At 25.2% G+C, this 13,732-nt stretch overlaps 1 protein-coding gene and 1 non-coding gene across 2 annotated transcripts; both read left to right on the top strand.

Annotated features, from left to right (window-relative positions):
• The first annotated feature begins 1,657 nt into the window (after window positions 1-1,657).
• Window positions 1,658-6,751, top strand: LOC110600452 (C-type lectin receptor-like tyrosine-protein kinase At1g52310). The gene is made up of 6 exons (XM_043950677.1): window positions 1,658-1,900; window positions 2,098-2,197; window positions 2,303-2,360; window positions 3,542-3,967; window positions 4,183-4,753; window positions 5,855-6,751. The coding sequence occupies exons 2-6, from the start codon at window positions 2,117-2,119 to the stop codon at window positions 6,360-6,362; spliced, it is 1,644 nt and encodes a 547-aa protein (XP_043806612.1). The 5' UTR covers window positions 1,658-1,900; window positions 2,098-2,116; the 3' UTR covers window positions 6,363-6,751.
• Window positions 6,752-12,844: 6,093 nt separating this feature from the next.
• TRNAL-CAA lies at window positions 12,845-12,928 on the top strand. Its single transcript has one exon. It is a non-coding gene; the product is annotated as a tRNA-Leu (tRNA).
• Window positions 12,929-13,732: the final 804 nt, after the last annotated feature.

The raw sequence follows: 13,732 nt of genomic DNA, 5'->3' as shown, positions 1-13,732 counted from the left end.
TTGAGAAATAAAGGAGGATTTAAATTTTTAGATGTAAAGTTTATTTTATATATGTCGTATGGTGCAATAAGAATATTGTGGAAAGAAAAAATAATTTTTAGAGGTTTGATGGACTATTTATTTTTGAATTAATAGAGAAATGGATGGAAAGACTATACATTTGGACGAAATAAAAATAGAACGATTTAAATGTTCAGTTTTAAAAATAAAAAAAATTATCCGTTAATTATAATAAAATTTTAAAATTAAAATATAATTTATCATAATCTTAATATTCTCATCTCTTTTCACTTTTATATATATATAAATAATTATTATATTAAAAGAGATTATTTAACTAATATAATTTTCTTAATTTTCTTTTACAATAAAATAAAATGTGTACTTACACTCTATTATATTATTAAATCATAAATTAATAGTTTTTTTTTAAATTATATTTTAATAAAATTTAATTAATTATGATTAATTTAACTTAAATTAATTTAAAAAATAAATATTACTTAATAATAAAATTTAAATTTAAAAAAGACATTAATCTAATCGATTCAAATTTTGATTTTTATTTTTTTAATTGTTATCTAATCAAAATAAAGATAAATATATTATGATCATATTCAACTAAGTATAGTTTAAAAAATCTCCTATTCTCCTATTTTATAATTTCATTCTATAATAATATATTAAAATTATAATATCATGTATATAAAAAATTAAATATAAAATTAATTCACACAATTTTTAATTTATTATTTATATATAATAAATTAATTTATGATAATAAAATTTATAAGCACAAACTTAATATGATGGTAAGTGTATATGAGTAAATATGAAAGGTGTTTTACTCTTCCGATTCCAAATTATCATTTTTTTTAAAAAAAAATTTATAAAAATATAAAAAAAATCTATTGAAAAAATAACCAATAAAAATATAATATTATATATTAAGAGATAATGATAAAATTATTTTGATATGAGTAATCTAATTTAATCTATAGATTTTAAAGATTATAATCAATAAATCTTTCCATATTTTACTATTAAATTTAATTAAAAATTAATTAAATTAAAATATTAAATGATAGTAAATTTATTTTAAAATTCTTTATTTCATTAATATTTTTAATTCTTACTAATTAAATTTAACTTCATATTTTAATTTCTACTTATAAAACATAAATTTATTATTTTAATAATTTTAATTTTAAATTTAATTTAATTATATTTTTATTAATTTAAATAATTCTTTTAATTTAACAAACTCCAAAATTAATTTAAATAATAAAATTATTATCTAATTTATATCTTTATTTAAAAAATTTAATATCAACATATTTTATATATATCTTTTATTTTTTTCTTAATTAACTATAAAATTAATTTAAATAACAAAATTATTATTTATTTTAAATAATAAAATTATTAATTATAAAATAATTAAAAATTATCATAAATAAATAAAAAAAATTAAAAGCATTATCAAAAATACTAATATTCTCTCAATTCCCATTTTTATATATAATATATTAATACAATAAAAAAATAAACTAAAATCATACAAAAGTTTCAATTCGGTTTTAATTATTAAATGGAGATTTTTAAAAAAAAAATTATTAAATGGAGATTTTTTTTTTTTTTTACATTAACACAAGCTCTGCTATCATCCTAAAAGAAATGCATTTGGTAAGTGTGTTTTATGAATTTTCCTTTTGAAGAACTGCATTTAAGGGAAAGGTCTTGGTGATGTCAGAAACTCCCATCCACCTCCATTAACATCAAGTCCTTGCTATTGACTGACCCAACACACGGGGTAAATTTTGCCAAGAACTGGACCTTCGTCTCGCAAATTGAATCCCAAGTTGTTGCTATGTACAATTTCGACTGACCAATTACACAGGTGCGGGAAGGTTCTAATGTTGCTTCTTTTCGTTTTCTGGGTATCAAACGGAAAGTTAGGGTTGTTTTCCTTTTTTGTTAGCGTGAATTTTGAAGTTTTGTGCTTGCTGCGCAAATGGGTAACTTTCCTTTTGTTCTGGATTATGTTCTTGCTCTGAGTAACCGGTTTCTGAACAATTTTCTTTTGATTTATTGTAGGGTTTGGGAAATAGTTGTAATGGAATTGGAACTGTTCCTCCTACAGTTTTTTGTGCTTTTGTTTGCTTGTGCTGTGCTCCAGTTTGCGGTTTCTGAAACAGTAAGCTTTCAATTGCAACTTCTTGGAAAATATTTACTATGTAAGAATTGAAGCGTGTTGCTTTGTTGAATTTGCATTCTGACTCTTGGTTCTTGGTGTTTTTAGATAGCTAATGACACGGTTCATGCTCCACTGGTAGCTTCCAAGAATGAAATCAGTAAAGGTGTGAGTAACATTTTTTTTCTTGTATTAGAGATATGTATAGCTGTTTGTGACTTCACTTGAAAACTGAAGTATGATTTTGTTTTTTGTTTTCTCATTTTCTCAGTAGAAAAAGAGATTAATTAGTTTTTTCATTTAAATTTATTGTGCCTCTCCCAATAGCCACTTTCAGAATGGTGCTAATTTTTTATATCTAAAAATGAAATGGAATATGGGATGGCTACTTGATCTGGGATTAATCCAAAACCTCAAAGAAACAAGATTCAATCCAGAATCCGTGATAAAATAAAGCAAACACAGCTTTATTGAAAGGAAAATCTGTATATTGATGAAAAATTTATGCATGATACGTACAATACAGGAGTTTACGATTTACTTATACATCACAATCCTAAACTTAAGAGGAATAAAATAAACAAAACTCTAAACTAATAAGGAATAACACTTCTACAAAATAAAGGAAATAGTCCTACAAGGATTAAATACTAAAACTAAGTAGGAAATAAAAGAAGTGAATCTGGGTGAGCAATTCTCTAAGTGAGGAGGCCAGGCCCTGTCACAAGGGAGTTTTACATGGCTAGGCCTTAGTATTCTGGATAGGAAAAAGAACAAACAGTCACACACACACACACTCCACCAGAGAAAGGAACACGGCCATGTGATGTCCTCTGTGACTTACTGTCACTTATCTTGAGATGCCTGCATTAGTTTCAGATTGTTATTGAAAGGAAAAATACAATGATTAAGTTGGTAGAAATGTATCTCAGTAAAAATGCAAAAATTCAAGGAACATGGACATAGGGATGTAAAAATGTACTATAACTCCAGGACAGAAAGTGCAGAAAATATTCTAGTGACATCTACTAATATAGTCAATGATACAACAAAGAGGCTCAAATATGGCTGCTATGAACATTCTCAGTTTCCTCTGTATATTCTCCATGGAAAATAACTTGACAGAAGATCCTGACTTGAAGAAGAAAAAAAAGGCATATTCAATTTAAATTTTGTGTCAATTGCTGTTTAGCATGTCTTAAAGAAGTGTTGCATTGTTGGAATGTCTTAGATTTCTTATATAAATTTTTAGAACAGATTACTGTGGAAAATTGTGTAGGGTTTCTCATAGCTGGTGTAGAGTATGTGGTCATTACTATATTGAAGGTAACTTTTTCTGGGTAACAGCTTGGTGCCGTTCTGGCTGGGACATCTCTCCAGATAAGAAAAAGTGCTTGAAATATTTAGAAAATTCCTGGTCATGGTTTGAGTCGGAGGCCTTTTGTGAGAGCTATAGTGGACATTTGGCAGCAGTGACATCATCTCAAGAACTAATTTTCACTAAACAGCTGTGCGGCCAAAGTGCTAACGGATGCTGGGTTGGAGGAAGAGGCATCAACTCCTCTGTTGGTTTTGATTGGAAGTGGTCTGATAATTCATCATACTGGAATAAGTCACTATTTGCTGGAACTTCTTCTAATTCAAACTGCAGTAGTTTGTCATGCCGCAACAATACTGGAGCTGATTTCTGTACATTGTTGAATAATAGAACCACATATCTCATGGAAGAGAGATGCAACAAGTCTCATGCTTTTATTTGCATGATTGATGTCGGTATGCCTCTGTAACACGTTATCTATCCTTCCCAGTTATTTATTTCTGTATATATTTCCCATTGGGAAAATATGTACTCTCACTTTTCTATATTGTGTTTTGGACTGTTTGGGAGTGCATAATGTTTTTCTATGAATTGTGTTAAGCAAAGTGCTTGACCTGGTTTTCTTTCTTTTCTTTTATTTTTTTCCCTCTTTTCCTCTCATGGTTGCCAGAAAACAAATGCTACCACATGCACTGTCATAGAGAATACCTTATTATCCTTGCTGTTGTAAGTGGGTTGATTCTCTGTACAACATTAGCTGTGGTGATTTGGCTTCTTGCTTACAGACGAAGCAGGAAGCGCAGGAAGTCCCGCAAATTATCTAATCCAGCAGCTTCTGCATTAGTTCCACTATCATGGAAAGTCTTCACTAATGAGGAACTGAGGTCAATTACAAAGAATTTTAGTGAAGGAAATCGGCTTCTCGGTGATGCAAAAACAGGTGGCACATATAGTGGCCTTCTCCCAGATGGATCAAGAGTTGCAGTTAAGAGATTGAAGAGATCCAGTTTCCAAAGGAAGAAGGAATTCTATTCTGAGATTGGAAAAGTTGCAAGGCTTCATCATCCAAATCTGGTGGCTATTAAAGGATGTTGCTATGATCATGGTGACCGCTACATTGTTTATGAGTTTATAGTTAATGGGCCCTTAGATCGATGGTTACATCACATACCGAGGGGTGGGAGGAGCTTGGATTGGGCTATGAGAATGAAAATAGCCACTACCCTTGCTCAAGGGATTGCGTAAGTGCACATCCATGAACTGTTTTACTTTGCAAAGTGCATATCATGACTACTGTCATAAGCTTGAGCTGTATTATTGTAAATCTTCCTTCTCATAACCGGATATATAATAAAATATGTGGAAATTTATTATTTAGTTTATAGAAAAACTCATTTGTTAGTCCCTCTGATTTTAAAAAATACATTAAAACATTCATGAGGTTTTAAAAAATATATTAATTAATCTTTCTGGTAGTTTTAGCCGTTGAGTATTTTACTATTTAGTCTTTGTAGTTTAAAAAAACTCATTAATTGATCTTCGACTTTGTAAAAAATTTATTAATTAGTCCTTCCATGTTAAGAACATTTTAAAATTTTTTGCAATACTTGACCATCAAAATTAACGGAGGGACTAATTAATAGAATTTTTAAAATATTAAGAACATTTTAATATATTTTGCAAAAATAAGAGACTAACTAATGAGTTTTCCTATAACACAAGGAGTATCCATTAGTTTAATATTAGCCATTAAGTATTTTATTATTTAGTCTCTGTAGTTTGAAAAAACTCGTTAGTTGGTCGGTCAACTTTATAAAAAATTTTACTAATTAATCCTTCCATATTTTTGAATATTTTAAATTTTTTTGCAATATTTAACCATTAAAATTAAACGAAGGGACTAATTAGTAGGCTTTTTAAAATCTAAATTACATTTTAATATGTTTTTCAAAACTGAAGAATCAATTAATGAGTTTTTCTATAATACCAGAACTAAATAGTAATTTTTTCTAAAATTTAAATCTCTTGGTTTTGGTGTTAACTAAACTTAGAATCTTCTTTGATTGCTGAATAACTACTGGTTTGGTGTACTGGTTTGTGCAGCATTTTCCTAACTGCTTTTGCCTCTTCTTTTTTAAATTCTTCTGCTTGGCAGCTTTGAATTGGACTTAAGGAGGAAGGAACAATTGTATTGCTGAATAAATTTACTCTTCAAGGGATAATAATTAAGATGTAGAATTTTATTGGACTTTTATAGATGGGTAGTCTGTACCTATCAATTAACCTTTGATGGTTTATTTTCTACTGACAGTGTTTGTTGCTTGGTTTATGCTCTTAAACAGGTTCTTGCATGACAAGGTTAAGCCGCAAGTTGTGCATCGGGATATTCGTGCCAGTAATGTCTTACTTGATGAAGAGTTTGGTGCACACTTGATAGGAGTTGGTCTTTCCAAGTTTGTCCCTTGGGAAGTGATGCAGGAGAGAACGGTGATGGCAGGTGGTACATATGGGTACCTCGCACCAGAGTTTGTTTACAGAAATGAACTTACAACTAAAAGTGATGTTTACAGTTTTGGAGTTCTGCTGTTAGAAATAGTCACTGGACGTAGACCCGCACAAGCAGTTGATTCGGTAGGGTGGCAAAGTATATTTGAGTGGGCCACACCTTTGGTCCAGGCAAACCGCTACCCTGAACTTTTAGATCCTCTCATATCTTCATCTTCTTCAGAAATTCCAGAAGCTGGCGTCATTCAGAAGGTGGTGGATCTCGTATATTCTTGCACACAGCATGTCCCATCTATGCGCCCACGAATGTCTCACGTCGTTCATCAGCTACAGCAATTGGCCTAGTCATCCATTTTGAGATAAGGGCAAACCAGCTGGAGCCCTGGGGATTTTCTAACCATAAGATAACTGCAGCAGCATTTTTTATCCCGGCAGTTGATATTTCGAGAAATTGCTGAATGATAAGCAAGAGTTGACTAACAAAGTAGGTTCTAGTGGAAGACTAAAACAGGCGTATGCTGTCTTATTGTTGTTGTAGGATTTTCCATTTCCTTTAAATTAAAAATGCATTGCCTTGTAGATTACGCAGATTAATTTGGGACTGCAATTTGTAAGAAAAGGTCATGCAGGCAAAAGATACCCGGAAGTTTTTTGTTTTTGAGTCCTGGATCCAATTTACAGTTATTAAGCCCCTGTCCTTTCACGGTAAAGAGGGTTAGAGGTTTTGATCTTTACTGCTTTCTCTGTTTTGAAGGTGGTGAAGGGGAGAAATGAAATTCGAGTCATTTCCCTTGTTTAGATACTAAAAATGGTAAGGGAAAAGGAGGGGCAGGTATCATGATGTTTTTTGTTTTGTACTTTTTTTTTATATTTGTTAGAAAAAAAATCTTATATTTTACAATTTTTTATAATTTTATCTTACATTTTACTTTTAAATTTTTAAAAATTATATTTAATTATTAAAATTTTCATTAATCCACTAATAAAAATTTCATAACACGTTACATCATTATAATAATATAATACAAAATAATTATAAAAAAATTTTATATTTTATAATTTTTTATAATTTTATATTATACTTTAAAAATAATCAAATTTAATACTATATTTTTAAAATTTTTATCGATTATATTGAATTGTTAAAAAATTATTAATCCATTAATAGTAAGTGTATTTTTTTTTTCATCGAGAATAAAGATATTATATTATTATCGTATTATTATATCATCAATTTCTTTTATATTGATTTCGCATTTTAAAAAATTTTCCTGATTGAATCGTGTAGAAAAAGCAATTATTAACTTGCTACATCATTATAATATAATATAATTAATAATTTTATAGAGTAAAAAGATTAAATTTACTCCTAAAATGTATAGTTCAGATAAAAAAAGTTTAAATTACATTTTTTAGTCTAAATCTGTGCTTATCATTAAAAAGTTAAATAACAGTGAATTAATGATTTTTTTTTAATGGTTAAGCATAATTAATGAAAATTTTAAAAATATAAGATTAAATCGTGAAATTATAAAGTATAAGATAAAATTATAAAACGCGGTATAGTATATTTTTTTGATAATTATTTATATTATATTGTGATTATGTGAAAATGATAAGACATCAAGACATCACCGTTAATCGCCTAACAAAAATTATAACAGTTGATTATTAAAATAAAATAGACTTTTTTTTTAAAATAAAACTACTGATTGTATATTTCATCAAATAAAGAGAGATATCATTCCAAATAAAAATATAATTATACCTGATAGATTCTCTAATTAAAGTATGAGCAGATAGAGTAATATTACGACGAACTCATTTAACAAAAATATCAGTTCTATAGTCTAATAAGGATTTATAATTATTCAAAATCAAACCACTGCATAAAATAATTTGACAAAAATACTCCTCAAGTGCCTGTCCCCTGCATAAGATAATTTGGCAAAAATACTCTCTTTCTTTCTTATCTTTCGAGTATAAATCATTAAAATCTTCCGAACAAAGTCACGGAAGAGAGTTTTTAAGAGATAAAACTCGAATAAGATTTCAAGACTGACGTCGTCGTTGCGATTCCAGAAACCCATAATAACTAGTAAACCTCCATTGAACATTATCTTCCGAAACAATTGAATCAATAAAATTTGAAAAAAAGTAACCACAGAAACAGATCCATGACTCTTCCACATTAACGAAAGGTCTCCTCTCAATCATTGTCTATTGACTGAGAAGCAACCATCAAAATGTAAAAAAACTATAAAAATATTACACACGAGAACTAAGAACTTTTATTTCTATCAAAAATAAAATGTTTGGCTTGTAACCAGAAACCAAATCCTCCAATGCATTATAAATTGTCTGAGGATTGCTGCCATAAATCTGTTAAAGAGGTCTGCATATTCTGAAAATTGATTGGATTGTATGTGAGAAATATTTCCACTATACAGAAATCATAAGTGATGATCGGAATATTTCTGGAGTTCTTAATAGAGACGACAACATATTCTTATTTATCGATAGTCAATTGATACAGATCGTCTTCCATGGGAAGGGAAAAGAAGAAGTTAGATTTAAAAAAGAGAAAAATGCAAGAGTATTGAGCCTTAGAGAGAAATTTGCATGAAAAGTAATAATGTTTACTAAAATAAAATAGACTTTAAATGGCTATTTTTAAAGTAGACTTGTAATGAATTATAAAATGAAGATTTTTTTTGGTAATTATGTCTGTGTTTAAAGCCACAATTTATAGAGAAACCATGGGAAATGGCCAATTTCTTTTGTTTAAAAAAAAAGTTCCAATCTACTTTACACTGGGGTGTTTAGCTTTGGTTTTGAGTTCGGTTTTTCTTAAAAATCAAACTCAATGACATTTAAATTATTTTTAATTTTAATTTACCTTTGATTTGTTTCATAAAAAATATTTTTTAAAAAATATTTTGTACAATTTCTAACATTTTAAATATTAAAAAATTTAATCAATAGAAAATATTTTATTTCTCAACAAAAAATTAAGCATGTAGGACTTCCTTTATTTCTAGAAAATAATTTATGTTTACAAAATATTTTTGTCAAAAATAATTTATTTTTTATTATTAATTTTAATTTAAAAAATACAATATATTAATAAATTTATATATAAATATTTTAATAAAATTATCAAAGTTTCTGTAATTTTTTTTAAACAGAAAAAATATTTTTTATTAAAATGTTAGATATGTAAAATAAAGTGAAATTTAGTTAAAAAAATTATTTTTTATTTTTTATCTTCACTTTTATTTTATTTTTTTTATTCTTTATGAAAAATTGAAAAACGTGTTTACTTCATATAATATTGAAAATTATTTTCAATAAAAAACTAAAAAATACATTTAAATTATCATTATTTTTTAAAAAATATATATATATTTTTTATAATACTCAACATTTTAATTTTTATATTAATTTAAAATAAGAGAAAAAATTATAGATTTTGTATCAATTTAAAATAAAAATTTTTTATATATATTTAAATATATAAATATAATTATTAAAAATTATGTTTTATTTATATAAAATCTATCCATAGATAGAATTCCGTATTATTTTTTAATTTTTTAATATACTGAAAAATTTATGAAAAATAATTATTTTTTTATTTTTTTATTTTTTTTATAAAATTTAGAAAACGGAAATTTTATTTTCTATTTTCGAATTAGAGTAAAAAATTAAAATGAAAATATTTTTTTTAAAACAATAAAAAAATTATTTTAAGAAAAATGTTTTGAAAGACATTTTCTAAAATTTGTTAATATATTTTATTTTTAAATTAAAATAAAATAATATAAAATAAATTATTTTATTAAAAAATATTTTTTACAGAAAATATTTTTTATGATAAATATTTTTTAAATATAAATTATTTTTCATAAATAAATAAAAATATTAATTTTAATATGGTTTCATTTCTAATTTCAATCTCACTCTGATTTCAATTGGAGTCTAAATTTTTATACCTACAAAATGTTTATTTTATATTGGTAAAAAGGATGTTTAAACCCTTATTTAGAATGGCAAATTTTGTAAAAAATTAAATGAATTAAATTTATTTTTTTAAAATTTTCGTATTTGATAAAATTAAAAGAAATAAAAATTCAATTCTTTTGAATTCTTATAAGAACTGATTTTGAATTAAAAATAAATTTTATCAAAATTATTAAGATTTTGTAAAAAATAATTTTGCTTAAAACTATTTGTATCAAAATTACTTAATTAGCACTGAAGAACTTCATTTTTTTTTCTTTGTTTTTATCCTTTATTTTTTATTTATTTTAACCTCAATTTTTTTATTTTCTTAATTAATAACTGTTTATTTTAGAATTTAATTTTATATTAAATATTAATATTTAATGTATTAATAATTGATATTTATAAATTTATTATATTATTTTGTTAATTTTTTGAAAAATAATGTCCATCTCGATTTATATTTTTAATGGCAACAATTATCTAAAGTTTAGATTTTAAATATTGTGAAAATATTAATAATGGTGTTAAAAATATTTTTAATGTGATAGAAATAATTGCTATTTATAAAATAAGTATTTATATTTAGTTTATAAATAATAAGAATAATAAATAAAAATAAATTAATTTAAATTTATTATTAAAATGAATAAATTCAATTGAATTTTATTATGTTAAGGTTTAATTTAAATAAAAGAATTCTTTTATAAATTGAGATAAATTAAAATTTATTAATAGAATTTAATTTTTTTAAAAAAATATTTCAAATAAAGAATAAATATTTAAATCAAAACACCATTAAAATTAATAATACTAATATTAAAATAATATTATTAAATATAAAAAAATAGTTTATAACATATACTGCCTTTAATAAGCATATAAAATAATATTTTATTTATTTCTTATTTATATAATCATTATAAAAAATGATCTAATGTATTTATAATTAATTTTTTAAAGAATATGTAAAAGATAATATTAATTATACACATGATCCTAATTACATTAATTTTATTGAAATTATGTATATGTCTAAAAAAATTTGCACATTGGCTGTAGTTATATTAATTTTGTTGAGATTTCAGTAGCTAAAATATTATAATTTTGAAGTTATAAAAATTAAATAATTATGATTTTGAAATTATAATTACTAGATATTAATGTTGTAAAATTAAATTGATGATGTGACTGGAATGAAATTATACTGTGATTGATTAGACCTACAAGAAAAATAAAATGAGAATGTGAGGTGGTAATGGGTATTTACGGCAGCTACTCAGCTATATAGAGGAGGGAGTGAGAATGATGGATTGATTATAGTTTGAGTAGTATAAGAAAATAGTGTAGTTTTATTTTTATAATTTTTTTTCATTTTATAATATAAGAAAGTGTAAATAAATATAATATTTTGGATAATTTAGTGATGATGTGGTCGATTATTTGATAAGAAATATCATCAATTAATAGATTGGTAATCCCACGATTATAAGAATACACTGGACTGTCCTATAATTTTATATTAAAACTCGACTTATTTAAAGGAGAACGAATTTTAGTGATAAAGCGGATACTAAAATGTTCAGATTTTCTTTTCATCGAGCGGATCCGCATTATCCGTTTATCAAATTCTTACTACATGAACTTAGTTTGAGGTAACAATTCATAATTTTTTTTAGACGATTATTGTGTAACATGAGATCTTATCATACTCTTGCCAGGTAATTTGTCATGCAATGGTAATACATAATTTATTTTGAATGATTATTATATAATATAGAATATTTATTTTAAAATTATAAAGATTAACTAAATATATATACCTCAGACGTTATAAATAATTTTAGAAAATAAAAAAATAAAAAATAATTATTTTAAAAATTAATATTCACTAAATTATAAAAATTAAATAGTAATTTTTTTAATTTAAATTATTATAAATTAAAAAAAAATTACCAGCACTATCAGCCAATTTTTATAATCCAAGTTCAACGTTTTACTGACGGAAGAAAAACTAGTATTCGGTTTTCAAAATCTATAAAACCAAAAGCGGAGAAAAGAGAAAAGGTACGGGCAAGGGGATTGTGTCGGTGGTGCTGCAGTGGCCCAGCTAGTACCCTACCAAAGGGAAGCTTCTGACTCCGCCAAACAATCAATTAATTATGATAAATTGTAAAGACAGATAATAATTTAGCTTAAAAAATTAAAATTATGGCAGCGTGATGTGAAATTTAGTTCTATTTTTTAATAAAAATTAATTTAATTAAATTTTCAATATACTTATTAGCCGATTAATCTAAAAAATTTAAATATTTTTATTTATTTATATTTATATTTTAAAATTATCATAATTTTAATTAAACTATTAAATTAATTTCAATCAATTGTTACATCACTCATCTACATTTCGCTTAAAATTTTATATATATTTTTTAATTAATTACTTTTTCACCTAAACTACAATTAACTAAGGTTAAATCTTAGCTAACCAAGTGGTATATTTTTAGTTATATTTTTACCTCAGAGTTTAATTTTAGTTAGCTTTAATTTAAGTGAAAAATTAATAGTTAAAAAAAAAATATAAAATTTTAAGTAAAATGCAAGGTGGGTGATGTGACAATTAAAATTAATTTGATGATTTAGTTAAAATTGTGATAAATTTAAAAAATTAAGTTTAATTATTCAAAATTGAAATTTTAAAATATAAATATGAATAAGTGAAAACGCTTGGATTTTTTTAGGTTAATTGATCTACTTTATTAATAAAACAGTAATCCTGTTGCGTAAAGATGTTTTTATACATAATATTTGAAAGCAAACAAGTCAGGATGGCCGAGTGGTCTAAGGCGCCAGACTCAAGTTCTGGTCTTCGTGAGAGGGCGTGGGTTCAAATCCCACTTCTGACATTTTTTATTTCCATGCTTTGATTAACCTTTTTGTACTTTTTTTTTTTTACGTTTAGTTTTTAATAGTTTCATTTTATTTTGATTAATTTTTAGTTACTAAATTAAATTACAATCTTTATAGTAGGACAGAGAGTATTAAAATAACTAAATAATTCACCAAATAAATTACGAAAATCTTTTACTTATGTTTTTAAAATATAAAAATTTTGTACTGAATAGATTTCTGAATCATTCTCCTTTTACTTATACCCTTATCATGGTGAGTAGCTGGTCGGACTAGGAATAAAAACCTTAGCCAAGAGCATAAGTGAACAATAGCATATAGTCTAACTCTTCGACTGTGCTATTCTGGACTAATATACGATCAAAACTTTAATCTCATACATCATAACCGTCAATCTAAAAGTAAATCCTAACTTTGTGCTTAGAAAGAGCAACCACAAATAGTCCATGTACCATTACATGTCATTTAGATGATCAATTTTTTACATATAAAATTTTTTGAATTTATTCCACCGAGAATAAACATGCATTTCAATGTAGATATGATTAAACACATTATCTTTGACAAACTGTCAAATGAAGCTAGACTTACTTTTTCTCAAATTTCCTCATTCGATTTATCTTTCAATTTTGATTGTGAGAATATCGGCAAAGCAATTTCATCACAAATAGGAGATCATGTATATTGTTTCTCCATATATGATAGTTTGTGTCATTTAAATTGACTATTTTGATTGTTTTTACCTCTATTTCTACCGCACTTAAAATGAAAGATAACAGTAAATATTTTTTTAAAATAAT

The sequence above is a fragment of the Manihot esculenta genome, chromosome 14 (genome assembly GCF_001659605.2).
Source record: "Manihot esculenta cultivar AM560-2 chromosome 14, M.esculenta_v8, whole genome shotgun sequence".
In the NCBI taxonomy this organism is placed as follows: Eukaryota; Viridiplantae; Streptophyta; class Magnoliopsida; order Malpighiales; family Euphorbiaceae; genus Manihot; species Manihot esculenta.
This window is presented reverse-complemented; position numbering and strand designations above follow the sequence as displayed.